Source organism: Podarcis gaigeae, assembly GCF_964106915.1.
Source record: "Podarcis gaigeae genome assembly, chromosome: 9".
In the NCBI taxonomy this organism is placed as follows: domain Eukaryota; kingdom Metazoa; phylum Chordata; class Lepidosauria; order Squamata; family Lacertidae; genus Podarcis; species Podarcis gaigeae.
Window position 1 is genome coordinate 40660721 of NC_139685.1, and position 26939 is coordinate 40687659.

The following is a 26939-nucleotide window of genomic DNA, read 5'->3' on the forward strand; positions in this document are numbered from 1 at the left end:
CGTACATATGTATGTACGTAAAGGTAAAGGGACCCCTGACCATTAGGTCCAGTTGTGGACTCTGGGGTTCTGGTCCTCATCTCGCTTTATTGGCCGAGGGAGCCAGCGTACATCTTCCAGGTCATGTGGCCAGCATGACTAAGCTGCTTCTGGCGAACCAGAGCAGCGCACGGAAACACCGTTTACCTTCCCACCCGAGCGGTACCTATTTATCTACTTGCACTTTGGCGTGCTTTCGAACTGCTAGGTTGGCAAGAGCAGGAACCAAGCAACAGGAGCTCACCCTGTTGTGGGGATTTGAACTGCCGACCTTCTGATCGGCAAGCCCAAGGCTCTGTGGTTTAACCCACAGAGCCACCCACGTCCCTTACGTATGTATGTATGTATGTATGTATGTATGTATAAATAAATAAATAATCACTGGGAGGAAACAAATTACAATCCCTAGTTTCGTGTTATATCTGAACCAGGGATCATGGTTTGTTTCATTCCCAACATACCACAACCTCAGGCAAGGTTTGTTCGTGGCTTAACCGATTGTGGTTAATGGAGCAAAACAAGCCACAATCCCTAGTTAGAATGCAATGCTAAGCCAGGGATCATGCTTTGTCTGCTCCCAGTAAAAATGGGAAATATCAAGGAGAAGCAAAGTGGGGGCAGTTTGCTTGTGTGTGGTAAGCCATGGTTAATGACATAGGTGGAGTACCCTTTTGGCCTGGGTGAGACCACCATTTGTCTCCCCTTACCCTACAGATGTGCAGGTCACCTATCTGTAAACCATCAAATGACTCATAGATGGACACATCCACCTGTCATAGAAGACCCACAGGGTGGGGAGTCTCTTTTGCCACAAGGAACTCTCTGGATTTTTCCTTCCAATGCTAATCATGTAGCATTTGCAGAGCAGTCCATAAGAGAGACATCATCTGTTAAGAACTTTGGGTGTATTAATGTTTTGACTGCCGCCATTTCTTGCAACAGCTTGAGACTCTAAGCTTCTGAACTTTTAAAAAATCTCTAAGGAAGTTCTTGTGAAAGGCAACTTCCGAAGAAGAATGAAAGTCTGAAGCGGCTTCTTGCTCAGACAAGTTTCAAGGAAGAGAAACCCAAATATTTTAAAGCATATTAACGTGAAGTATAAATCAAATGCTAGCTTAGGCCTCTGGACAAAATATATGAATATTTTAGATAGAAATGGCTTTCGAGAAATGAAAGCAGATTTCTCATTGTGAAATAGCCAAGTGCTGGATAAAACTCACCCACAAGCTGGCTTGTTGACGACAGGCTCGGAAAACGTTCCTGGTTTTGGCAGTATTGCTTGCCTGTCTCCGTATCAAATTTCCAACGATTATTAAAATAATACCATTGTTTGGATCATCTCCAAATACCTGATTATGATTAAAGACTGAATTGAAAACACAAGACTCCTCAGGTGTTTGAATCCGTTGACACTCATAAGAATGTCAGAAGAACCCTCCTCACTGGATCAGACCAAATTCCTGTTATTTACACTAATATGTGCATTTATATGCACACTTTACCCTGATACATGCATTTATGTACACATTGCTTGGCTGGAGAACTGCATTGCAATGTTCAAAGAAAGTGTGAATGTTATAGGATGGCTGTGTTTCTGTTCACATCTTGTTTCAGAGAGTGAGAATTTTGTAGGCTGAACCTTAAAATCCAAACTGAATCAAATCTCTCCCCATCCTCATTCACTTCAAGCTGAGTTAGAATATCCTTAATGAGGCTTAGGAGCCTGCAGAAAATAGTAATAACTTCTCCAGACAGGCCACACCTTTGAGTCAGCTCTCTAGGAACTGACTCCTGAGTCCTAGTTGTTTCTCTTCAAGGGCCTACATTCCAGATAGTTGGTTGATAATGCATATATTACACATTCTGTCTCTGATCCTCCTAACTGAGCCCAAATTGTAGCCTAATCTCACAAATGCTTACTTGTATGAAAGTTTCATTAACTTAAAAAGGTAAAGGGACCCCTGACCATTAGGTCCAGTCATGACTGACTCTGGGGTTGCGGCGCTCATCTCGCTTTATTGGCCGAGGGAGCCAGCGTATAGCTTCCGGGTCATGTGGCCAGCATGACTAAGCCGCTTCTGGCGAACCAGAGCAGCACACGGAAACGCTGTTTACCTTCCCACTGGAGCGGTACATATTTATCTACTTGCACTTTGGCATGCTTTCAAACTGCTAGCTTGGCAGGAGCAGGGACCGAGAAACGGGAGCTCACCCCATTGCGGGGATTCGAACCGCCAACCTTCTGATCGGCAAGTCCTAGGCTCTGTGGTTTAACCCACAGCGCCACCCGCATCCCCTTTCATTAACTTAAATTGTCCTTAATTCCGGGCATATATGCTTAGCATAACCTCTAACTTGGGAACTGTTTCACAAGAATGGTTGCAGTACTCTAGCAAGAGGTCTTTTTTAATTGTTCAGGTCACACACACACACACACACACACACACACACACACACGTTTTAATGTTTATATCAAACGTGCAACTGACCTACTTTTCCTTCTGTGAAGGGAACTGAATCCTGGATATGGGGTGGGTGGGGTGGGGCTGGAAAATGGAAATCACATTTCCTTCATTAGGTATTTCTGGGGGGGGGCAACCAGTTTGAAAACTGGAGACACAAGGGATGGATGTACCCTGGGGGTGCGGGTGGGGGAAGCCTGCCAAAGTTCAGAGAAATAGTTCCATGGACATTTGCTCTAGAAATTTTACCTTAGTTAATAAAACACCAACAAGTGGAAAACTCACAGTTTTTCCTTCCACTTACCTGCTCTCCCTACATGAAAGTGTCCTTTGTGAAGAAAAAAAGAGAGAGTGTTATGATTTTAATTGTGTGGGTTTTTAAAAGGAAAAATAATGATTGGGAATGAAGCAGGCCACCGCAGTAGTCAAACTCCACTGCTTACACCCTGCTCTCACATCCAAAACTCAGAGGAGAATGATGACCCACATGTTGACTTAAACATCACTCCCCCAAATTCCTGAAGACCCATCCATCAAAACTAAATACCCACCCCAGCTCTCTTCCCTTTCTCCTTTACAGCTCCTCCTATCTCGAGCTCACATTTTCAGTTCCCTGTGTTACTTTAGAAAAGGGGGGACGCTCCCCTGAGGACACATTCCGCCATGTCTCTTAAGACACATGCCAATAAAAAGGAGGATTAGGAGAGGGGACGACTTCTCCTTTAGTTGGGAACACTCTTAATGGGAGTAAATGGAAGAACAGCTTTTCTCTTCTTAAATAAGTTGTTCTGGCATGGATACAACAAAATACTTTTGAAGTTACTTTCATACATACATAATATTGCAGGGCATCCCACAGCAATTGTAGTGATTTCCTTTCCTTTTAAGAACAAAAATGCTGATTGAATCGATACAGTTTTACAAGTAATTAAAGTAATTAAAAAGAGAGAAAATGGCATTTGCTTACCTACCTGCTCTTGTGATTCAGTCCTTCATAGATTTTAGAGAGGTGGTTTCTTCAGGTAGCAGATTTTTGGGTATGGGGGTCTTGAAAGGGCAGCAAATCGTTACCCTTTTAGTTAATTATTATTGTATTTGTACTCTCAGGGAGAGGCCTTTGTAGGATTTTTTTTGTGGGGGGATACCATTTTCTATTCAATCCTAGGCAGCAAAATGTGTTGGGTTTGGCCTCCTCAGGGAAATCTGTCATCTCAAGGGTAGTTTATTACCAGTCAATCAATGCGATTTTCATTTCACCTGACTGCCATAACCTTAAAGCACACACAACATGCTAGCTTGTCCTCTTCTTCCCAGGAAGTACTTGGCTTAACCTTTTATGGCTATTCTGTAAGACATTAACCAGTTGGTTACATTTCTATTCAGCTTTCCACAAGGGCAAGAGTAGTCAACATGGAGTCCTCCAGATGCTGTGGACTACCTGCAACTCACAGCATGCCTGAGGCTGAAAGGTGCGGGACCAGCCCAAGACATTTTGCCACCCGAAGTGAAATAAACAATGGCACCCCTCCCATTCCATGTTCAAATGCTGACCAGGTTAGCATCTGACTTTCACTTCAACGCTGGTGATGAGGCAGAGTCTTCTACATACTTGAGGGCAGTGGCCTAGCTTAGGGGGCACAGAGCAGGCCCCATGGTTCACAGAGCTCTGTGTATTCTCTACCCATCAGCACCTGCTGTCTAAGGTCAGTGTCTCAATCTATCTAGTGGTAGGATTGGCTCTGGGTGCAAGTTGTAATCCACCACACTACTGTCTACCTCTGCTGCAGAGAGTTCATGCTGGCATCTGTATAAGCAGATTTGCTGAATGCTACTACGATGAATCCTCCAGCTAAAACTCTGTAGTGCACTTTCAGTGAAATTTCCCTTTCATACTTTTTGGTGACCCCATTTGACACAATGACATCTCTGTCCAATAAAGATGGGGAAAGGTACTAGCATAGGCATGTGGATTGCAGACTTCTGAGATATTTGACTGCAATATTGGTATGTTACATAGCCAACTGTTGCTTATTTTTATCTCTCGTCCCCATCCCTCCCTAGGAGTCTGGCAGCACAACTGGGAGAGTGAAATGGCTTAGACTGAAGTTATTTTGGGAGCAATTAATTTATAAAGCGTCTGAAGTATGTGCTGCTCTCAAAGGCAGGAACAAATATTTACATCTCACCAACCATAACATCAAGCTTTCGGAATGCCTTCTGAATTTGATACCGGGGGGGGGGGGGAATGATCTATTATCACCGCCTTTTTATTGGTCAATGCATGTGTGCATATAAAAAGGATTTGCCCTTCCATTCAGTAAAGAGAATTCGCTTTCTCAAGGGCACCAGGTCCCAAATTTGGATCACTTCACTGTGCTCTTTGCCATGACTCCAAGACCACTTTCTGGAGTAGCCACAGCTAATTCAGAAGCCACCTGTTTGTAGTCGGGATGTTCATTCCTCAATAGAGATGTTAATTCCTTTTAATAATGAATGGATAATGAATGAATAAGCATAATTGATTTCTTCATCGTCGTGCAAATAAATGAATGGGAAATAGCAATCCATCATATCTGAATGAAAAACAAAATTAAGGGAAATTTGTTCCATTAGTTTGTGCATTTTTACTTTCCTTTAAACTGTGGTCCCTTTGTCTAATCTGTCTGAAATTTGGCTAGTCTGGTGCCTGAGGATGGAGAAGGGGTGTTGTTGTTTGTGATGGTAATAGAATCAGGGATCCACAAATGCTGCCTAGGCTCCCTTGCCAGCCATTATTTGTGGTAACCACCAGCCCTCTCCCATGCATCCTCTGGCATTCACAGAGAACTTGGGAGAGAAACAGAGTCTGCTCTTATTTGTGTGGGTTATGGAGAGGGTAAGGAAGAATGGAAGTCTTTCCTGCTGTTTGGAAAGGAATCCTGCTATTTCTTACCTGATTGGGGAAAATGCAATGGAAATGAGATCTACAGGGCAGGGATTTGTGTGGTGCTGGATTTTCGGATCACCAGAGGGCAGTTGCCCATGGAGAGCTGACAAGCGGATTTGTTGATTCCTAAGTAGAATGCAAGCAAATGTCTTATCTCTTAGATAGAAAACACAGAAGTTACAAGCAGCAGAAAACAGGTGGGGTTTTCATTACAATAACTGAAAACAACAACTGAACAGATGCAGTTCTGACAAATGGAAACTTAAATGAAACTTTAAAATGAAAAACAAATAGTGATTTGTCTCACGCACCTCTCATTTTTAATGTGTCTTTCATTGTACTTATTTAACTGAGGTTTCCCCAGCCATTCGCTTTCCAGCCTTCCAGATACAGCTGTATGCCTAAAGCTCAGCACAGCAGCTCTCAACTTTATTCTGCTTTTGAGATTTAGGATTTTTTAAAAAATAATCAAAAAAATATTTTGTTCCCTTTTGTTCCAAACAGCTGTATAAGTTTGGGGCTGTTCTGTGCTGCATCTTCAGTATACCTTGTTTGGAAGAACGTGTTTTTTTGTTGTGAGCATGTCACACTGTAAATATTTGTTCATATTTTTTTGTGTGAATTGAATACTATGTACCATTGTATAATAGTAGCTTCCATAAAGCAAACCATAAATGTACTGACTTTTCTTACAAAAAAACCCAACAAACCAACTTTATTTTCCTAAATGCTTTGTAGTTATTTGCAAACTCAGTGCTCCACTCCTGATTCTAGATTTACAATACACTGGGTTTAACAAATCTCTGTGGAAACCATTATAGATCCAAAGGACACAGTCGTGAGTTGTTATGTAGTCAGAAGATGTGGGCCACAAGGAAAATGCCAAGTCTAAGATCCCATTGCCAATAACAGTTTTTGAGCAGCCATGCGGCCAAGGATGCTTCTTGAGTACTGCATCAGAAAATGAATGGATTTTTTTAAAAAAGCTCATTTGCTAAAATTTATTTTTAGTTCCAGTTATCCAAATAAAAGTGATATATACTTGTCCCCCCCACACCCAGTCCAGATTAAGACCTTTAGAAACCCTAAGCACTTAAAAGATTTTGGGGCCCCCATAGATATATTCAAAGTATAAACAATAATAAACCGTGAAATAAAATGTTATGTTTTTGATATGAAACAAAACATACAGTAAGATAGAAAATACTGTTTATTTTTTATACTTTCTCTTTATTTATATCTGGGGGGAAAGTTCTCCTACTTTTTCTGATGGAAAACTTCTGCGGTGACCCCTTCCCTTGATACCCTAAGCATGTGTTTATTTTGCTTAATGGTTAATCCAGCCCTGTTTCCCCCCATTTGGCAGGCTCTACAACAGCACCGGCAGATGAAGAATTTTCAGGACATGGCTTGACATCACCTGTTACCACAGAAGTACCTGTACTGAATACACTGGGATCACCTACATCTGTTATGATTTTGACAACTAGTGACCAAGGTGTGCAAACTGCCGCTACATCCACAGAAGCAGAGAATTCGGAAATGGAAACCACTGTCTCTGCAGAAATGGAAGACCTACATCCTGCTTTGATATACGGAGTCCCGGCTGCTCTGCTTCTAGTCCTGATTGTTTTGCTGGTTGTCTTCATTGTAAGACGTCGGAAGCAGAAACCACCCAAGCAAGGTAGATATTAAAGTTTCTTGGGTGATGTGTGAAGGACCATATTAGATTATACTGTATATATATGGAGGAGCAGGATGGCCAACTTGGCCCCGTGACCGTGGGTGCCCAGTGCCGTGGGTGCTATGCAGTGTGCATGGCCTGGACACTGAAATTTGTGGGTTCCCGGCCCCTTCATGGGGAATTTTGTGGGTGTTCGGGCACTCAGGGCCCCAGGGAGCTGGCACCTATGCAGAGGAGACAACTGGCTATCACATGGTAAATGTCTGAATTGGATTTAACCCTTGAATTAGGTCTAACTTTAGTTTAGGAGGTGGCACTATGGGTTAAACCACAGAGCCTAGGACTTGCCGATCAGAAGGTCGGCGGTTCGAATCCCCATGACGGGGTGAGCTCTTGTTGCTCGTTCCCTGCTCCTGCCAACCTAGCAGTTCAAAACACATCAAAGTGCAAGTAGATAAACAGGTACCACTCCGGCGGGAAGGTAAACGGCGTTTCCGTGCGCTGCTCTGGTTTGCCAGAAGCAGCTTGGTCATGCTGGCCACATGACCCGGAAGCTGTCTGTGGACAAACGCCAGCTCCCTTGGCCAATAAAGCGAGATGAGCGCCGCAACCCCAGAGTTGGTCACGACTGGACCTAATGGTCAGGGGTCCCTTTACCTTTTTACTGTGTATGAGCCGAAATATGTGCTACATCGCTAAGTTTATTTCTAACTACTCAGGACAGAAAGAATATGCACCTGCTCTCTGTGAGAGTCAGTGAACAACTGAAACAAAGAAACAGGAAACCAGTAACATCGACATCCGTCTCCCGTGAGACTTCCAACAGTCTGGAATGTAGACAGAGTCTTGTGACTCCAAAAACTGCACAATGGCATAAACAGAAATCCAACATATGGGGATTTCAGCAGCTGGCCTGCCTCTAACTTCTGGACATTGGGTTGAAGGTTAAGATTGGATCCTATGCTCATACAATTGCATGTGTGTATAATGCATGATAACAATATTCTCTCACCTGTGGGGTGACATATATTTTGTCGCATATCAGTCCAGGGTGGCATTTTGTGTGATTCCTCGCAGCCCCCAAAACAAAAGAGAATACATTTTCTATTCACTGTGATAGGGAATAGACCCAGGAGGCAAAGCTCATGGTCTGGAAGGAAGGGAAGATGATTTCTATAGCCTGAGCTTGAGCACTGGGATTTTGAGCCCTCAGTGCCTCATATATTCCATTCTGCTGAGCAGTGTTCTTGAAACCAGGCACATTTCTGAATTCCTCAAGAGACTATTATTTGGCTAAACACAATTCCAGTGCAAACAAGAAATCCCACTTAACCTGGTCTGACTGTGCTTCTTAGTCCCCACTGCTTATCTCTCTTGTCCAGGACAGTTATAATGGGATTTTCTTGGCTTTTCGGCTCTTTCTCAAGGGTGTTTGGCCATAGATAATTCCCCTTGCCATTTTTCTTATACTTGCCCTTATACTTACTACAGTTTTGGATTTATGCCTCTCCAATAAAGAAAGACGAGGAAATAAGGCTGCCTCAAAAATTAATTTTATTCTTCACATTTCCCCTCACAAAGGTCTTCCAGGATAAACGTGGCAATTGCACCTACCGCTTGCTAAGATCCAAACATGCTGCAGGAGAATCATGGGATTGTGATGTCTTTAATCCGCCAGCTAGAAGGATAATGCAATCCAGGAAACGACATGTTTCCCTTGACAATGATTCTGCTTATGATGCAATGCAAAGAGGAAACGGGCAGAGCCTTCAGAAAATATACGGTGAAATATAAAGGGCTGGTAACAGTGAGAGAAGCTTTAAGATGGTGATTGGACATGCACAGATTCAAATATTTAAAATATACAAGCAGTGGTTTAATAGTCTGATGGCTAATGAAGCTTTTGAGTATTGGTACATACAGGGCAACTGTCTACAGGCATATTTTCAGTTGCAAAGCCATGAATTCTTGGCATTGGTTTTTGGTTGTGTGTTTTTCTCCTGCTTGTGATACTTTGGCTGAGTGTGCACCATATCTTTAAATAACATTCTAGGCACCCCCACCCCAAAGAATCATGGGAACTGTAGTTTGTTAAGGCTGCTGGGAGCTCCATGAGGGTTAAATATCAGTTCCTAGGATGGGGGGCAGCGGGATGCAGTGGCATAGCATGGGGGGCCCACCTGGGCACAAAAATTGTTAGGGGTGCAAAATTTCAACACCTGGTGCTGTCTCAATACAGCTACATACTTTGGTTGCTGAGCTCCGTTCAAAACAGCTTCTCCATGAGAACCAGGAAGTGACCTCTCCAGATAACAGAGCAGCTCTTCTTTTTTATCTCTGTGGTTGCAATCTCCTGGGTGACGCAGACACCTTAGGGTGACTCAAACCCTGCAATACACGCCTAGATTAAAGAACAGGGTAATTGAGTACATTCTCAACCCAGAAATTTGTTTTCAGTACCAAAACTAAGCTCGCAATCCCCATGCACAAAAACTCATTTCTAGTTCCTCTGCCCCCACCCCTGCTTCTTAATTTCAGCGGGGGTGGGGTGGGGTGGAGAGATCTTTCCTTGTTTTTCAAATTATTTTTGCTCTTTTTCTTTAAAAATTGTTTAGGGGTACTCTCATTTTGACTCAATAAAATCACCGGGAAAAGAAATGAAGCCGCCATTGGAGGTCGTAACAACGAAACTGACTAATCACCATGCTAGATTCCAACTCCTACTTCACACATTAAATGCTCGCATCCGTCTGAGACTCAGGAAACACCGTGACAGGAAATTAGGCCACCATCGGGGGTAGCAACGGAACTGATGATTCACCATGCTAGATTCACAAAATATTTAGGGGTATGCATACCCCTGCATACCCCCAGAAAAAGCACTGCATATTACTCAGAAATCTACTATTATAACCCAATCTACTTTCCCCACCAATGACTGAGGCTGCAATCCTGTAGAGTCATACCTTGGTTCTTGAGCAGAATCCGTTCCAGAAGTACGTTCGACTTCCGAAAACATTTGAAAACCAAGGTGCAGCTTCCAATTGGCTGCAGGAGTTTCCTGTACTCAATCAGAAGCTGCGGAAGCCACATTGGACGTTCGGCTTCCAAAAAACGTTTGCAAACTGGAACACTCACTTCCGGGTTTACGGTGTTTGGGAGCCAAAACGTTCGAGTCACAAGGCGTTTGAGAACCAAGGTACGACTGTACATGCTTTCATGGGACTGGATCCCATAGAACACAGCTGTTATGGTCCCAGCCTCAAGCAATAGCCAGGACTCTCAGATGGAGGAGAACTGAAGTGGTCAAGTCCATGACTACCATACCACTGGCTGAAGAACACAGTTGGGTTCCTCATCCTGAACCTGAGTCTGGCAGACAGGAACTTGCTGCACCAGGACTGCTAGAACACTCACCCCTCCCTGAACCCAATTCACCCAAGAAGCCAAGCGCTTCTTGCTCCACAACACCTGTTCAACAGTATGGGCAGCAACCCCAGAGGAGAATGCACTCATTTGTATACTAGGGAATTTTGTCAGTCTGAGGGCTGCATTCCTTTGTAGGCAACTTCCTGGGGGCAACATATCAGTGGTGGGCAGGGCCAGAAGCAATAGTGGGCAGATCAATTCTACACACACACACACACACACACACACACACACACACACCCCAACCATCAGTACCTTCCATCCAGGAAAGCAAGAGGCATTATTGGGGTTTAAGGACACATTCTAGCCAGATAAGAACACCCAAGGAGGATAGTAGGCAGGGTTCGAGATGAGTGCGGCCTGGGAAGAAGGTGGGGCCTGTGGAGCCAGATGGTGGCCCTCCAGGCATTCCATCAGCCTCTAGGCCTGAGGTTTCCTGTTCCTGTTTTAAGTAGCCACACTCCTCAGGTAGGGGATAGTGGAGTCTAGGAAAAGTAATCTGGACAGAGTGGTCCACTCACCTCCTCCTTCCATTATAACAAGTGGCTCACTAAGAGCTCTCCGAGGTCCTGCTGCTCCAGGCTGCCTTGTGGAGTAACCCCGCCACACCCCATGAGCTTTTGCTTGAAGTCAGGTCAGGACAATTATGCTGTGATTTATTTGTCATACCAGCTGTGAATCATTTGTACTGACAAAAGGTGCAGCCTATATAGCATATTTTTGGGGTGGGACTTTCAACAGAACTTGAGGCATTGTGGAGACGGCATGGTTAAATCTGCGGTCCAAACCATCAATGTTTCTTCTGGGAAAAGTGAATCAGTGCCTTCCTCCTCCCCCCTGTCCTTTCTTCCCTCCTATACCTTGCTAGGTATAAAATACACATTTCCTTTCCGTTGTTCAGAGGACAGTTTCCTCCTTTAAAAATACCACATCCTAACCTCCAATGGATGTGGTTTCCCCTCCTATTCCATCTGGTGTTTCATCCACCTGCATCTCTCCTGGCAATTACTCTTTCCTTGGTTTATTTTCCTTTGTTGCTCTGTGCTCTCAAATGCCTTTCTCTCCAGGTTTTAGGTGTTTGTGTGTGTTTGCGTTTTCATCTTGCCCCTTATCTGTAATCTGCTACAGTCTCTGTTCGTAAACAGGTGCACTGCACATGTACAGCATTAGGCTGTGTGGAAGTAAACAATTTTTATCACAGTTGTTGACTTCTCATTATGTTGCTTTCACTGTTGGAACCTGTTAGCCTCAAGAAATTCATTGCTTCCAGTCTCCTGTTCACCGCTAGACTCTGATTTGAATATTAATGCAGCTTGGCTGTAGTCAACATCTTAAATTTACCTCAGCTACTAATTTCAATTTGGGCTTAATATCCATTTTACTGCATTTTACTTTCTAGCTGCCTCCAAGTTCATATGTTTTTCTTTCTTCTTCTTCTTCTTCTTCTTCTTCTTCTTCTTCTTCTTCTTCTTCTTCTTCTTCTTTTTGGCTTTGTGCATAATAATTATTCAGGAAGGTAAAGGATGTAATCCTGGCCCAATTTGCCTCATACTATTTCTCAATGTTGTGCCCTCTGGGTATTTTGGATTGAAAAGCATCTGACATCACAAATCAACAAAGCAAGAATGGCTAACCAAGGGAAAGGGGGAAGGGAATGGAGTATAGCTGGGTCGAATCTTGAGCAGGAGCATTCTACTCTGCAATATTTACCGTATTTTTTGCTCTATAAGACTCACTTTTTCCCTCCTAAAAAGTAAGGGGAAATGTGTGTGTGTCTTATGGAGCGAATGCAGGCTGCGCAGCTATCCCAGAAGCCAGAACAGCAAGAGGGATCGCTGCTTTTGCTGCGCAGTGATCCCTCTTGCTGTTTTGGCTTCTGGGATTCAGAATATTTTTTTCTTGTTTTCCTCCTCCAAAAACTAGGTGCGTCTTATGGTCTGGTGCATCTTATAGAGCGAATAATATGGTAATTGCCAGCCCACAGTGCATCTCTCTACCTCTTTTTTAAATGAATCATTTACTTCTTTCTGAAATGCATTTCATTTTATTTCAGAGGAACTAGCAAGTGAAAGCTGTAAAAGGTAAGACTGCTTCCTGTTCATATCAACAGTTGTGGAACTGTTCTCATGGCCTAGGGCCACATAGACTCTTCAGTATGACAGAACCACAAGTCATCTATTTTTTTTTAAATGGCTGTCATCTTTAGGCGATGTCCCCCGTATTGCAACAATGGGATCTACTGGACTACTAGTTTATTGCATTAGCTTTATTCCAGATTTAGTAACATTTATTGATTCAACAGCTCACACAATGATGCTCTTTTCTAAATTAAGCACAATGGCCACTAAATACTTAAATACAGCCTAACACATGGATTGATTTTAAAATGGTATTAAAAATATCTGTCTAACAATTCTAAGCTGCATGGTCCAAAATATGTTTTTGTTTTCTTGCTCAGTCCTATTTTTGAAGAAGACACACCCTCTGTAATGGAAATAGAGATGGAAGAGCTTGATAAATGGATGAGCAGCTTAAAACGAAATAGTATGTATTGATCACATTCTACTCTTGGACCTTTTTCTTTTCTAACAAGCCCATCTCTTCCCACCGTCTTTGTCTAAGTTCTCTAAAATGCATTTAAGTCTATAATCTGAAATACTAAAATAGTAGCAGAAGATAACTGTTCTTTAAATATTGAGGGGATTGAAAAATAGATGTGTGTCCCTTTAAGGTGATGTAGTTTTTATTTCAAATCCTAAATATTTGTAGCCATTTCAATACAGCAAGCGGCTTCTTTGAGAGTGGTGTGTGTTTTAGTATTAAGGAGTGTTTTTTGGCATTAATTTGCGATATGCTTCACCACTATTGACTCATGGCTCCTAGCACTTTTTATTCACTGCCATCTCCAGGATCATCTTACAGGCGTGTTGCTATGACCACATCGTTTCCTCCTTGCAGTCTTTTTAGGTTTGCTATCTACTCCTCCATTACCTGGAATGAAATCATTGTTTTCTCCACAAGCAGATGGCTAGTTGTGATTATTGTCCAATCTGGAAAAGAGCTGGGCATATCCAATTATTCTTAAACCTATGTCTCCTGGCTTCTTATTCCAATCTGCATGCTTGTTTGCCTCAAACACTGTATATTAAATCAAGCTTCTTGGCACAGGGAATGGGGTATCAATATCTTATTCCAAGAGGTTCACAAAACATAGCTGCTGGAGAAAAGAAATACATAAAAACCAGAGAAAGGACTGAAATACATGTAGGCACCAAGGTTCCCAGACCACAAAAAGTGCCATAAAGTCACTGCGGTCTAGTGGATAGAATAGTACAAGTGGAAACTTGGGCCCAAGGTTGCTTCCAGATGACCTGTTTATTCAGCATTCGTCCTGATTGGTTTCCACAATGTTTGCGGGAAGGTTATACAATGTCAACTGCTTATTGAACATTCATCCTGAGTTGCTTGCAGGGAGATTGTATGACATCTCATCAAGCAGTTGCTATCCCACAGTTTCCACTGCATTTTCCTCTTACTTTCCAGTGATAAAAGTCTGTTTTTTCCTGGGGTGGGGGAGTGGGTTTATTCTGCAAGAGCTCCACTTTAATTGTACAGCCTGAATTTGCTGACATGCCACTGAATTCCACCTGGAAAAAGGGGGGGGGACTGTGCATAATGGCACAGATATTGAGTATGGCAAGACACCTGCATCCACATCAGAACCTCCTCCCCTTTCACTCTATGCCTGTTACTTGACATTACAGGGACCTCTTCTACACTCATATGGCTTTGGTAATCTACATAGGATAGTAGCTATTCCCTTGAGATCTGATCTCCATAGATTATTAGATGTGCTCTTTGTGCAATAGGATCCGATGTTCACCTTTACAAGGTAAAGGAGTGGATTGGAATACCTCAAGGCTATTATGATTGCTATTGTTGTTAACGTAAAGTGAGTGATTTGCTCACTGTTCAGACTGGTGAAACCCGATGTCCTACAGACATTTGTATGGGTCACAGCTTGACTTGATGTATGAATCACTAATAATTTCTGTAAGCATGTATATCATTTTTGTGCGTAGCTGTTAGCGAAAAGTAGTGATATGAATCCTCCCCGCCCACCAAAAAAACCTGTTCTGTTGGGTTTTCCCAAAATTCTTTTGGAGATAATGGGGGGGGGGGATTTATTAACCCCCTCAAAAAATCCTTCACATAGCCTAAGACTACTGTTTTTTCCAAATCATGCTTCTTGAAGAAAGGACTGTAGAGTTAAGTCCCATACAACTAAACACAGATGCCTTATGTCCAACTTGTAAGGCCTCCAGCGAAGCAAATTGGTAGGCATTCCTTGTCTGCTGATCAAATGACTTTGGGAAAGCATGACATATCCATAATATGTAGATAAGGGGCCTACCCAGTGGGCCTTCCGACGTTGCTGGACTTCAGCTCCCACCATCACTCACTGTTGGCCATGCTGGCTGGGGCTGATGGGAGCTGTAGTCCAACATCTGGAGAACCACAGTTTAGCAACCCCTGCTCTGGTCTATACCTTTACAAATTTGTGCAATGCTATGGAAATACTACCAACTAACGGCAACATTGGAGTGAAGAGCCCTGGAGCTTTTATCTGCAGCACCAGATAGGAGAGGTTTTTTCGCGTGAATATGGCCATCCTCCTTAGACTAGGCACCAATGCTTAGTTTACATTTAATTTGGCATCAGTGGGTTTGGCGCTCTGTCCTTTGCCTGACACAGGAAGCTAGGGTGAGCCTGACATTACGGTACCTGGCAGAAGACACAGAGCCTGCCTTTAAAAGTGAAGCCCTGACCTTGCTAGGGGTCTTCAAAGTGGGCATGCGGCATTGATTTGCCACTACTCAATGGGTGCTACCCAGCAACAGCATGAAAAGGACAACAGCACACAAACTCACCAGCTGGAGTAATCCAGCAGAACAACAGACATGACATAAGCAATTGTATGTTGGGCAATTTATTATTATCCCTCTTATTTTTAGCTTGTGACAAAGGCAAGGTGCTAGAGATGGGTGCATATATATATGTATGTATAAAATAAATAAAACAAAGGTTACTATGGCTTCTGACTTATCCACAAGGGTTTTAAATGGGCTAATGGTTGCAGACATAATAATAAAAATAAAAAATGATGTCCAGGTCCTGGAGGAGTCTACAGTGCAGTCATTGCTATTCAAATTGAACAGACGTTCACAAAATTCCCCAGGCTAATAGTTTCACTGTCTCCAATCTTTTCTTAGCTGAATGTGAATATTTGCCTTCCGTGAAAGAAGAAAAAGACTGCAATGCCAGCCCAAGGTACTTGCGATTCTCCAATTACACTTCTGAAAGGGACACTGTCAGCTTCAATAGATCCAAAATTGAACAATGGTCTCTTCTTCTTTGCAGATGACCCTGAAATCTATTTTGCTTATCAACATTACTCTGTTGTTTGAGGCACAGGATAGATTTGCTAGCCCACCACTGAGAGATGGGGTTTTATTAGTCTCGTTGGTGAGATGGATGCGGAACTTCATTTTGTGAACTGTCCGCTGCTAATTCAATATATCTTTTTGGAAGGGATTATTCCTTAGATGGGAGTTGTGTTTCTGTCCAGCTCACTGGTTCTAAACATGCTGAGTGGCTAGTATAATAAGAAAATTCAACGATGTAGCTGATATATGTGTTGAAGATACAAAGACATTTTGTGGTTGCATTTTAAACAGACGATTAGCCACTGTTCTAGTAATTAGGTAAAGGTAAAGGGACCCCTGACCATTAGGTCCAGTCATGACCGACTCTGGGGTTGTGGCGCTCATCTCGCTTTATTGGCCGAGGGAGCCAGCGTGCAGCTTCTGGGTCATGTGGTCAGCATGACTAAGCTGCTTCTGGCGAACCAGAGCAGTGCATGGAAATGCTGTTTACCTTCCCGCCAGAGCGGTACCTATTTATCTACTGGCACTGATGTGCTTTCGAACTGCTAGGTTGGCAGGAGAAGGGACCGAGAAATGGGAGCTCACCCCATCGCGGGGATTCAAACCTCCGACCTTCTGATCGGCAAGCCCTAGGCTCTGTAGTTTAACCCACAGCGCCACCCGCGTCCCGTTCTAGTAATTGTGAACTACAAAAAAAGAAAAAGAAAATTAACACAATGAATGCACTTTCCAAAGCACTCCCCCCCCCCCCAGTTTCTTCTTGAATATACCCTAGAATTTGCCTTTTGGTTGCCCCTTTGCCTCTCACAAGCCACAAACATTAAGGGGAAGGGCCATAGTTCAGTGGGATAACATCTGCTTCCCATGCAGAAGTCCCTGGTTCATTCTCCAGCATTTTCAGGTAGGGCTGGGAGCATATTCTGTCTGAAACCCCAGAAAGCCGTTTCTACTCAATGTAAAACAATACTGAGCTAGAGAGACTAGTGTTCTGACTCAGGTTCCTATGCTTTCAATGTTTGTTCTTAGGGTGGCTGAAAATATCTATGTTTGGGGGGCGGGTGGTGGGGAGAAGGGCAATATTTGAAATCACCCTCCTTTGCTGCATTTCCAAGATGCTGGAATAAAACGTTGAACGGTCCCTCTTAAAAACCGTCTGTGTAAATCATTGGTGAGCAAACTTCAGGCTTGCGGGATCTCCTTTATTTTGACAGGAACCACTGTGGTCCACCAACCAGAGCCAGTGCAAAATAGCAGCAGGGGACTGAGCCTGATTCAAATAGTGTTTTGTGGGAGGAGGCACAGCAATTGCCTACCGCACCTCATAAACATCTTGAGTTATTACAGATTAGGGATTCTAAACAGAAACCTCTAAAGCTAGTTTGTGGGGCTGCACTAAGCCATGGTCAAAGGACACCATGAAATGCTAATATTTTACAGGTGAGGGACATAGAAAGAGGGTTACTTTAAGATTTTTACTTGCTATTGTTAGACCACTGGAAGTCAGAAAGCTTTTTACTGTGACTCACACAGAGATCTGCCAGTAGTTCCTAATCTACTCTTCGCCCATCCCTTCTGTAAATAAAAGAGCAGCATGGATTTCTGGGAGGGAGGGGAGGAGAAAGAATCACTGGGACCACTAGGTGGCTCTGCTTTATTATGAATCATGGCAATAGTGTACGCTTGTGTCCTTTATGATATGCTACTTGAAATTAGATATGTTTTGCTAAGGGAAAAGGCATAGAGAGCTTCAGGTGACAACGAACACCCCTGAGAGAATTAAAGCGTGAGATGCGAGAACAAAGGTGTCTAATCAAGTGCCCTGAGGACACTTCTGTGGACATTTCCTCCAGGGTAATTTGCTGCAGTTCAGTGTAAGCAGTCAGCAGATTTTCTTCACTCAGATAGGCTGGATTGTAGCAACCAATGAGTAAGATTGGGGAAGTGGGGATCTGCCAGCAAAGGTTCTCAAACCATTACAGTTGCATCCAATTGATTCTGCGGTGGGAATGAATATTTGGATTTTTCTGGTTTGTGGGACCTACTTTTGCATTTTACAAGAATGTGCCCCCTCCAAGGTTATCCAGATGCAGAATAATGACTCAGGGAAGCAACGTTGGGGGCAACATGGCGGTTCATAAGTGTGACTTGTGATGGAAACTGTTTGACCCCCCCATCTTGCTGTGTGCACCAGGCTGGAATGCCCCTCCTTATCTTCTTGTTATCACCACTCACCCCAACGGGTGAGTGAGGCACCCCAGGCCTGCAGGCCAGTTGCCTGGGAGTGGTGGCACCAAAGAAGCTGTTACAGACAGTGAAATCATGAGGACCAAAAAGGCAGAAAGGGACCTGTGGTATAAAGAAAGCAAGGAACGGTAGATAAAGTACAGGAAGGAAGCTGGCAGGAGAAGATCATCAGTCACTCAGCACATGAAATCAAAGACTTTGCAGGCAATAGATTCTTGAAGGAAATCCCATGCTAATTACATTGCACCACAGATCCACAGAGATTGTGAGTTTTGAGCTGGCCCATAATCAATCTTGGTTTCTTCTGGTTATTGGCAAGGGAAGAGATCAGAGATTGGCAACAACCTCACAACAGATCAGGATATGGGGGTGTTTCTTTCATTGTGCCAACGTGTGTTGCATTGAGAGTGTGTAAACATTTGAATTTCAGTTCAGTCTTAACCTAATCATAACACTTTTGCAGAAAATTAACAGCCTTTTAATTTTGCACAATAGTTGGTTCTGTGTAACTCAGACATTTGAATGCTTGATGCTAGTCCAATAGTAGCACGTGCTCTTTCTCATTCTATACACACCGTGTGGCAAGGAAACAATCTAGGTCAGGGGTTTAATAGTTTAAAAATAAAAATGTGAAGGGCAGTGGGCCTAGGGGGGCCAGGAGGATATATGAAGGCACCCTTGGGTGTCACACTGGGGGCCCCAGGTCTAAGCAAGAACTGACCACATATTTTTTTAAAAAAAGAACTAATTGTGTGTGTTAGGAAAGTACAATGTTCAAATGTGGAAACACCTAATTATTTTATTAAACAATGTTTACACAGTGACTGCGAATCTTGAAATCAAGAAGGCATTATATGGATTGAAGGAGGAAACAGCAAACCTTATAATTCCTGAGATCTGGGGTGATCTGGATTTGAGTTTCCTTCACCTGAAAGAGTCAAGGATGCTAATGCATTTGTCCTTTCCTGCTGCTTCTGTTCCTCATCATGATGACATCAGTTCTGCAAAACAAAGGTCCTGGGGAAAAAATTCTGCTGTGAAATTCAGAAGGAATAGGAAGAGTACAATCCTCTTTCAGACATTTCCCAGAGCAATTCATTCCCGCCCTCCTTGATCAATCACGTTATGGTATTATTTTGTAAGGTTGCCCATTACAGTAATGTTTTTTTTTATGTACAAAGGACACTGTGTCCTTGGTTCTGAATTTCTTTGCTCCTGTGTGTTTAAATCACAGTTCTGAAATACAATCCAAGGAACTGGCATTTAATTTTCTTTCTGGTAATGATGGTGATACCTCACACAGATTTGAACAGATGAGGGCAACAGAAACGGGCAATCATTCTATAAACGAATGTAGCATGGACAAACAACCAGGAGCTGTCGGAGGATTTGGGACAAGGAAATACTGCAAGATTTGAAAAGCTTGTATTGTGTTGATATGGATGATGTCATTATATAGTTGAGTCACTAGATGGTGCTGGACTGGTATCTGAAGGGAGCCAGGAGTTTCTTGTTACTGTTCTTTTTAAAGAGATATAATAAAGTTCTTTTCTAGCTTCCTAGTATGCCGTCTAAGTCTTCCATGACAGTGTTCTACTTTTGGTTTCATGGAGTCCAAACTTCTCTTGTAAATCTTAGGGGCAGGTTTATCCACCTTGTAATTACCTCCAATGGTGCTTGCCAGTCCTTCGGAGAAAGATAGTCTCTTGTCTTTACTTTCTTGAAAGCTGTTTTAAATTGTTTTTATTATTGTTTTTAAGGCTGTAACCTAGCCTGGGACCTTAAATAAATAATGCTTCAATGGTGGGATATTTCCTCTGAATGCTACTTGCTTAGAAGAAATGTAGAGGATTGAACATAACTTTTGGTGGTGTCGAGATACCTGGGGTGAATCATTTTTACCTTTCCAAATGCCTTCTGCTCCTCCCTAGCTGACTGGAGTGTTAACTTAGCCTCACGACTGTGGGTGCCCTGCAGCGTGCATGGACCTGGCACTGAAATATTCCCCTTCATGGGGAATATTGTGGGTGCTTAGGCACCCAGGGCCCCAGGGAGTTGACACCTATGCTAGCTGACATAGCATTCCTTTACCTTGAGTTTGGAAAAAGGATCCCTTGCCTTCCTCATGCTGGGCTGTCATTGCGATTGTAGAGTAGCTGAGGGTTCCTTTTACAACAGAGAACTTCAGGTGACTACCTGCGCATCTCTGTCTGGGTGGCAAGAAAAGAGAAGGCCCTGATTTTGAAAAGCTTGGAATCTATTGCCAGATGACAACACACTGAGAGTTCCTTGATTTGTTATTGTTATTATATCTTGCCCTTGGTCATTCTTGATCCCAAGGTGGGTTGCAAAGGTATTGAAATCAACGCATATCGTTCGTAATCATACACAAGAGGAACTGATAAAACCAATGGTCAATGGAATTCCATAAAGCTGACAAATTTCTTGTGTTGTTCCATAAAAACTCCACCCTGAAAAGCTTAGGAAGTTAAATAAGTTTTGAAGAAGTGCCAAAAGGAGATAACACAGTAGTAGCCAGCTGAACTTCTGGAGTGAGGGCATTTCATGTTAAGTGGCCTGTTACTGAGAGAGACTCTTTTTAAAAAAAAAAAAAAAAAAAAGATTGGCCACCTGGCATGTTTTAAAACTTATTTGCTTTCGTTTGCTAATTTGCCCCATGTTTTTAAAGTTCAGCATCTATTTATATTCTTTCCATTCATGTGCAAATAAGTGTAGACCTTTTTTGCTAACTTGGCAGTCCTACACAGAGATGTGATATGCCAGTTTTACCACTGAAACGATACCTTTTCAGGCTCTAAATAAGTCACTACTGATGTGGGCAAAGGTTGCTCCACTTTTTTCATATCGCATAGAATCATAGAGTGGAAGGGACTCTCGAGGGTCATCTACTCCAACCATCTGCAATGCAAGAATGTGCAGCTGTCCCATACAGGGATTGAACCTGCAGCCTTGGCGTTGCCAGCACCTTGCTCTAACCAACTGCACTATCCAGCTATCCATTCAACAAGCTATGCTTCCTGCCACTTGCCACTAATATTCATGTAGATCATGTATCCTGAGAATGTGTGTCTTGAGTATCCCATCATTATGATTACTGCTTAATTTTTAAATGATCAAGTGCTGGTTGGAATTAGGAAGGTATTTGTTCACAGAATGAGCCAACAAAAATATATCTGCTATTATGCCGTATGCAAGTATTTTCCTACTAGCACAGCACATTTGAGGATGAAGGCACAGAGAACATTAAATGATTAGTGATGCAGATTCCAAAAACCTTACAAGCATGAAGCATCAGAATATCATTTCTGTATCTGTAATAATTAGTGAGAAGGCTTGCCAGTTTAGCATAATGTGTCAGTGACTGGGTTTTTTTGTAACATTAATTCTGATTATTTGAATTTCTGTTAGCGTCAGGGAATTCATGGACTTATTAAAAGTTTTGGAGTTTCGAGCAAATATTTATGGCTTTGGGGGATGATCAGGATTATAATTTCTAAAAGTAATTATTGGCATAAAACATTATGTTAGAACTGTAGACTCCATGTTCTGTTTACAAGAAATACCACTTCTTCTTTCTTTTTCTTTTTTAATAATTCTGGATATCAGATTGGATCAATGTACATTTTGATATGAGCAATTTACCTGTCCCATAAAATTAAGGAAATATATTATTCACACAAAAACCCACTCCGTGTAATAATAGCAAACTGAGTATATGAATAAAATAAAAAAATCATCTCTCCAAAATGTGTTGCTATAGAGGTTTAACTCACAGGTGTACATTGTTAAACGAAAAATGCAAAAAAAATACCCGAAAAGCATGTTGTTGAAATATAGGGATACTAGCTCAGCATATTTGTTCTGTAAATAATGGCTTTATTTAAGTGAATAATCTCTCTAATTTCCCTTACAGTGCATCTGTAGAGAGGATGAATTTGTTTTTCAGTGTTTCAAGATTCACAATACAGAATACCTGCCTACAGATTTGAGGGCAATGCAATAAAAATAGAAGCTAGCAAAAAATGTTATATGGTGTTGAAAATATTAATAATCCATGGAAAATATATTATTTACTTTTCTCCTTTTTTTACACAGCATAAAATGTTCTGCATAGGTCATGAAATTTGTTGCAAAGGTATATTCCAGAAGAGCATTTCTAAGTTTGTATAATAATAATATATCCACCTCCTTCTTCTTTGGTGATCACTTGTAGCTGAGTAAGGTTGTCTTCCACAAACACAGTTTTAACAATGAGTCCGTAAGTGACTGCAGAGGCCAATTCTAGACCCACATGTCCTTCCACAGTGGGGACATTGGTTTCCAGGTTGGAGATGATCACGATGTGGATTTGCCAAGCGTGCCTTCCTCTTAACACGTTTCTCCCTTGCGTCCTGAGTTCAAGTGTCTTCAAAGCCTTTGGTAAAGGCTGTTCTCCAATTGGAGCGCTCACAGGTAAGTGTTTCCCAATTGTTGGTGTTTATACTACATTTTTAAAAAATGGCCCTGAGACAGTCTTTAAACCTCTTTTGTTGACCACCAGCATTACGCTTTCCATTTTATATCCTATGCATTTTGGAATAAAGTGTTAAAATCTTGTAATATTGTCTTTACTTTTGAAAGGCTTTTTACCTTTTCTACTGTTGCTCGTGTGTGCAACTTACGTTGGCATAGAGAAACTGCAGCCTGTGGATCAAATATGGCCTTGCTGGGGCCGTATTCTCCCCAAACCACCCCACCCCACCCCACAACTGACATCTCATGTGACACGGCTGTAACAAGAGGAAGCATTCAAGTTTGCTGCAATGGTTCCTTGGCAAGTGAGGTTTGCAGCCAGCACCAATCAGGAAGCCCCACTATTATTGAATGAAAGCAACCAATCCCTGCCCAAAGTGGGGTTTGCTATCACGGATCCCCTTTGTGCGGGGATTGGTTACAGTCAATCAATCCCGGCAGGTCTTGCTGTCAGCACCAATCAGCTGAATGGAGTTTATTGCAAGCCTTGAAGGAAAATGCTTTATTTGCCTTTGCTGTATGCTAAGGAATCAAATTGTACTGGGGAAAGGAAGACAGGTTTGCAGCTGCTGCTCGTCAGCAGGAAATGCTTCCTTTGCCCATGTGGTCTGAAATCAAACTGTGTAGGCATAGGAAGTGGGGCTTTCAACCTCTGCTGATCAGCAGCAGCAGCTGCAAGCTCTCTTCCCTTGCCTTTATGTCGTATGACACACAGGCAGGGAGCCCCACACTTCCGTCAAAGTAGTGGGAGTTGAAGGACCTCAGAAGTCAGGTGGGCAGATTCAATTCCTCAGCCCAGCACTTTCAGGTTCACATCTTGTTGCTCTCTTGGTCTATGGGAATTAAGGAACTGTAGCTGAGGCCCTTCTTCTTCATGTGCCTCCTTCGCATGACCTCTGGAGGGTGGCAACATGAGAACGGGCCTTTTCTGCCATGACTCTCCCCAGGGAGGTTTGCCTGGTGCCTTTATTATACAGTCAAACGACGGTTTCCGCACGTTTGGCTACCGAACGTTTCAGAAGCTGAACGCCGAAAACCCGGAAGTGAATGCTTCAGTTTTCTAACACGCCTTGGAAGTTGAACGGCTTATGAGATGAGTTTTTCATTGCACCCTCCCATTGAACTTGCTGACAGCCCTTTGATCCTCGGTTTTTTGGAAGTTGAACGGACTTCCGGAACGGATTACATTCAACAACAGAGCTTCCACTGTATACTTTTAGATGCCAGGTGAAAGCGTTCGTCTTCAGCCAGGCCTCTGACTGATTAATATTTAATTGTGACCTTTAAAATGTGTTTGTGGGAGGGTGTGTGTGTTATTGTTTTGTTGTTTTTGTTTCGACTATTTATTTGTGCTTTACCTTGTATTTTTACCTTGTGAACTGCCATGAGATCTTGTGATGAAGGGTGGTATAGAAATCTAATAAGTAAATAGCTCACAAAACTTGTCTGTGTGAGCTGTGGAGTGATGGCCATGGAAAACTCCTGCCAGCCGGAAGAGACAACACTAGGCTAGGTGGAACTGCTATAAGGCAGTTTCAAGTGCTCCTTCTACTCTGGCCCCATCAGAGCTGGCCCTTCCCTCAGATAGAGCGAAGTAGCTAATGTTGGGTGCCATGTACCGCATTTTTCGCTCTATAAGATGCACCAGACCACAAGACGCACCTAGTTTTTGGAGGAGGAAAACAAGAAAAAATATATTCTGAATCTCAGAAGTCAGAACAGCAAGAGGGATCACTGAGCAGTGAAAGCAGCAATCCCTCTTGCTGTTCTGGCTTCTGGGATAGCTGCGCAGCCTGCATTCGCTCCATAAGATGCACACACATTTCCCCTTACTTTTTAGGAGGGGAAAAGTGAGTCTTATAGAGCAAAAAATACAGTAAGTGCAGCAAACAGCTAGTTATTTAATTTCATTGCATGATTTTTAAGCTCCCAGGCAGTAAAGCTTGAGGGATTTTCTGTATCAGGCGCCAAAACAACTTGGCCCAAAGTGGGTATTAGGCAACGTGACTGGGAGTGCTGTTCGGCCCACAATGGGTCCCATAGTAGGGAGCCTCAGCCAAGCTACGCACAGCGGGTTTATTTGGTTTTTTTGTGGGGTTTTTTTGCTTAAATGCAGTTGTGGGAGGAGCAAACTGTGAATTTTACTCCCACAATATTTCCACTATGCCTTTAAAGCACATTCAATGCACATTTCCTCCCCCCACCCCACAAATTCAGGGCACTGTAGTATGTTAAGGCTGTTGGGAATTGTAGCTCTGTGATGAGTAAACTACAGTTCCCAGGATTCTTTGTGCAGGGATATGCTTTAAATATGCTTTCAATTTCTAGTATTCATGCAGCTGAAGTCAGCCTGGTGCAGTGAGGAGAATAGGGACGTGGGTGGTGCTGTGGTGTAAACCACTGAGCCTAGGGCTTGCCGATCAGAAGGTTGGCGGTTCGAATCTCCGTGACAGAGTGAGCTCCCATTGCGCTGTCCCAGCTCCTGCCAACCAGTGCGAGTAGATAAATAGGTACTGCTGTGACGGGAAGGTAAATGGCGTTTCCGTGCGCTCTGGTTTCTGTCATGGTGTTCTGTTGCGCCAGAAGCGGTTCAGTCATGCTGGCCACATGACACGGAAAGCTGTCTGTGGACAAACGCCAGCTCCTTTGGCCTGAAAGCGAGATGAGCATCACAACCCCATAGTTGCCTTTGACTGGACTTAACCGTCCAGGGGCCCTTTACCTTTTTTTCCTTTAGTGGGAAGAATGCAAGACCTGGATCACAGAGATTTAGTTTAAAAACTGCAGCCAGGAAGCTCCCTTGGTGACCCTTCAGCAAGTGCTATCTTTCAATTAAAACTCATTGTTTGGTTATATGGCACAATCCCATTTAGGATGCCTCAAGCTCTTTGTAGGAAGGGAACATACAAATGTGGCAAATAAATATATTAAAAGGACGAGGAAAATCAGGTGTATCTTTCACTGAAATGTTGAGGAGAGGAGAAACGCCTGAATTGTCTGTGACATCCACTGATCCGCTGCATTTTATTTAAGGGATGACAGTTCAACCGCACCTTTAATTATTTTACTCCAAAAAGAATAAAAATTATGTGTAACATCTGCTGCAGCATAAAGGCAGCCTGCTTGACTGCCATCTGGAAGTGTTTGTAGCAACCATATTAACTGTAGCATATGTGATTTATTTATTTTTTTCTATTTACATCTCACTTATGAAAGAAACGGATTTATTTAAATTGAGGGGTTTTTTTGTACTCTAATCATATAAAAAGGCAATATAGACACATCTCTGTCTCAATAGAAAATGCACTATGCAATACCGTAGGAGAAACTATGGAAGTCAAAGTTAAAAATATTTACAAATATATTTGTTTTGGGTGCTGAGAGACACTCTTTTGTTAGGTCTGATTGATTACTGCTAGTGATAATGCCTGAATAAACAAACAATATAGTGGAATGGCAGTTCCACTTTCCAACCTTTGGAAAGTGACAGCCTTCTAAACTAAAGGCAGGGGCTGAGAAACAGAAGGCAGTTTTGCACTTTAAATTTGACAAGAAAGGGACAGGAAGAGGAAGCCAGCAGTTGATGGAAGGTCAACCTTATAGTGCATGCTCTCCCTCTCAAAATCTGAGGCAAGTTAGCAGAAGTGCTGTGTACTAGAGGAGTACCTGTTTGCTTCCGACATGTGTTTATTATATATTTGCCTATAAAAAGAACCCTGTTCATGCATTACTCATATTGCAGGCATAAGTATGTAGCATGATGAGCACTCTCAACATTGCATCCTTTTGTTATGGTCACTGCATTTACACTGTGTACACAAGTTTTGAATGAACAGGACATTCAAAGAAAACTAAATTTAGCAGTACTACCACTGCAATACTATTAGTGCTAAGGGCTTTCGGGTAAAAAAAGAGATGACTTTCGGACTAGCATGAACTTCTCTACCTTTCATTCAGAAATTAAGGGCAGCTTTCTTTAGCAAACATCACTTTCCTCAGTGGCTGTGTCTGGGGTTTTGTTCCTTTAGAGTCTTAAAAGTAGAGGCCAACTGAAAAGGGCCTCTGAAAGGCATCTAAATGAGCTTTTTGTTTCAGTGTGATGAAATGTAAAATGTTAGCTAATGTGCCATATTGCTAAAAAGCCTGACATTAAGCACTGCACATCTAAACAGAAA

General features: G+C 42.6%; 1 protein-coding gene across 2 annotated transcripts in view; it reads left to right on the forward strand.

The window, feature by feature from the left end:
• Window positions 1-19793, forward strand: part of TMEM154 (transmembrane protein 154) — a 31315-nt gene extending 11522 nt beyond the window's left edge. For both annotated transcript variants that reach the window (XM_083756078.1, XM_083756077.1), the window contains exons 2-6: window positions 6794-7111; window positions 12594-12621; window positions 12999-13084; window positions 15814-15871; window positions 19053-19793. In XM_083756078.1, coding sequence (XP_083612204.1) covers window positions 6794-7111; window positions 12594-12621; window positions 12999-13084; window positions 15814-15871; window positions 19053-19068 — 506 coding nt within the window. In that variant the 3' untranslated portion in view covers window positions 19069-19793. The remainder of the gene's footprint in view (window positions 1-6793; window positions 7112-12593; window positions 12622-12998; window positions 13085-15813; window positions 15872-19052) is intronic.
• The last annotated feature ends 7146 nt before the right edge of the window (window positions 19794-26939 follow it).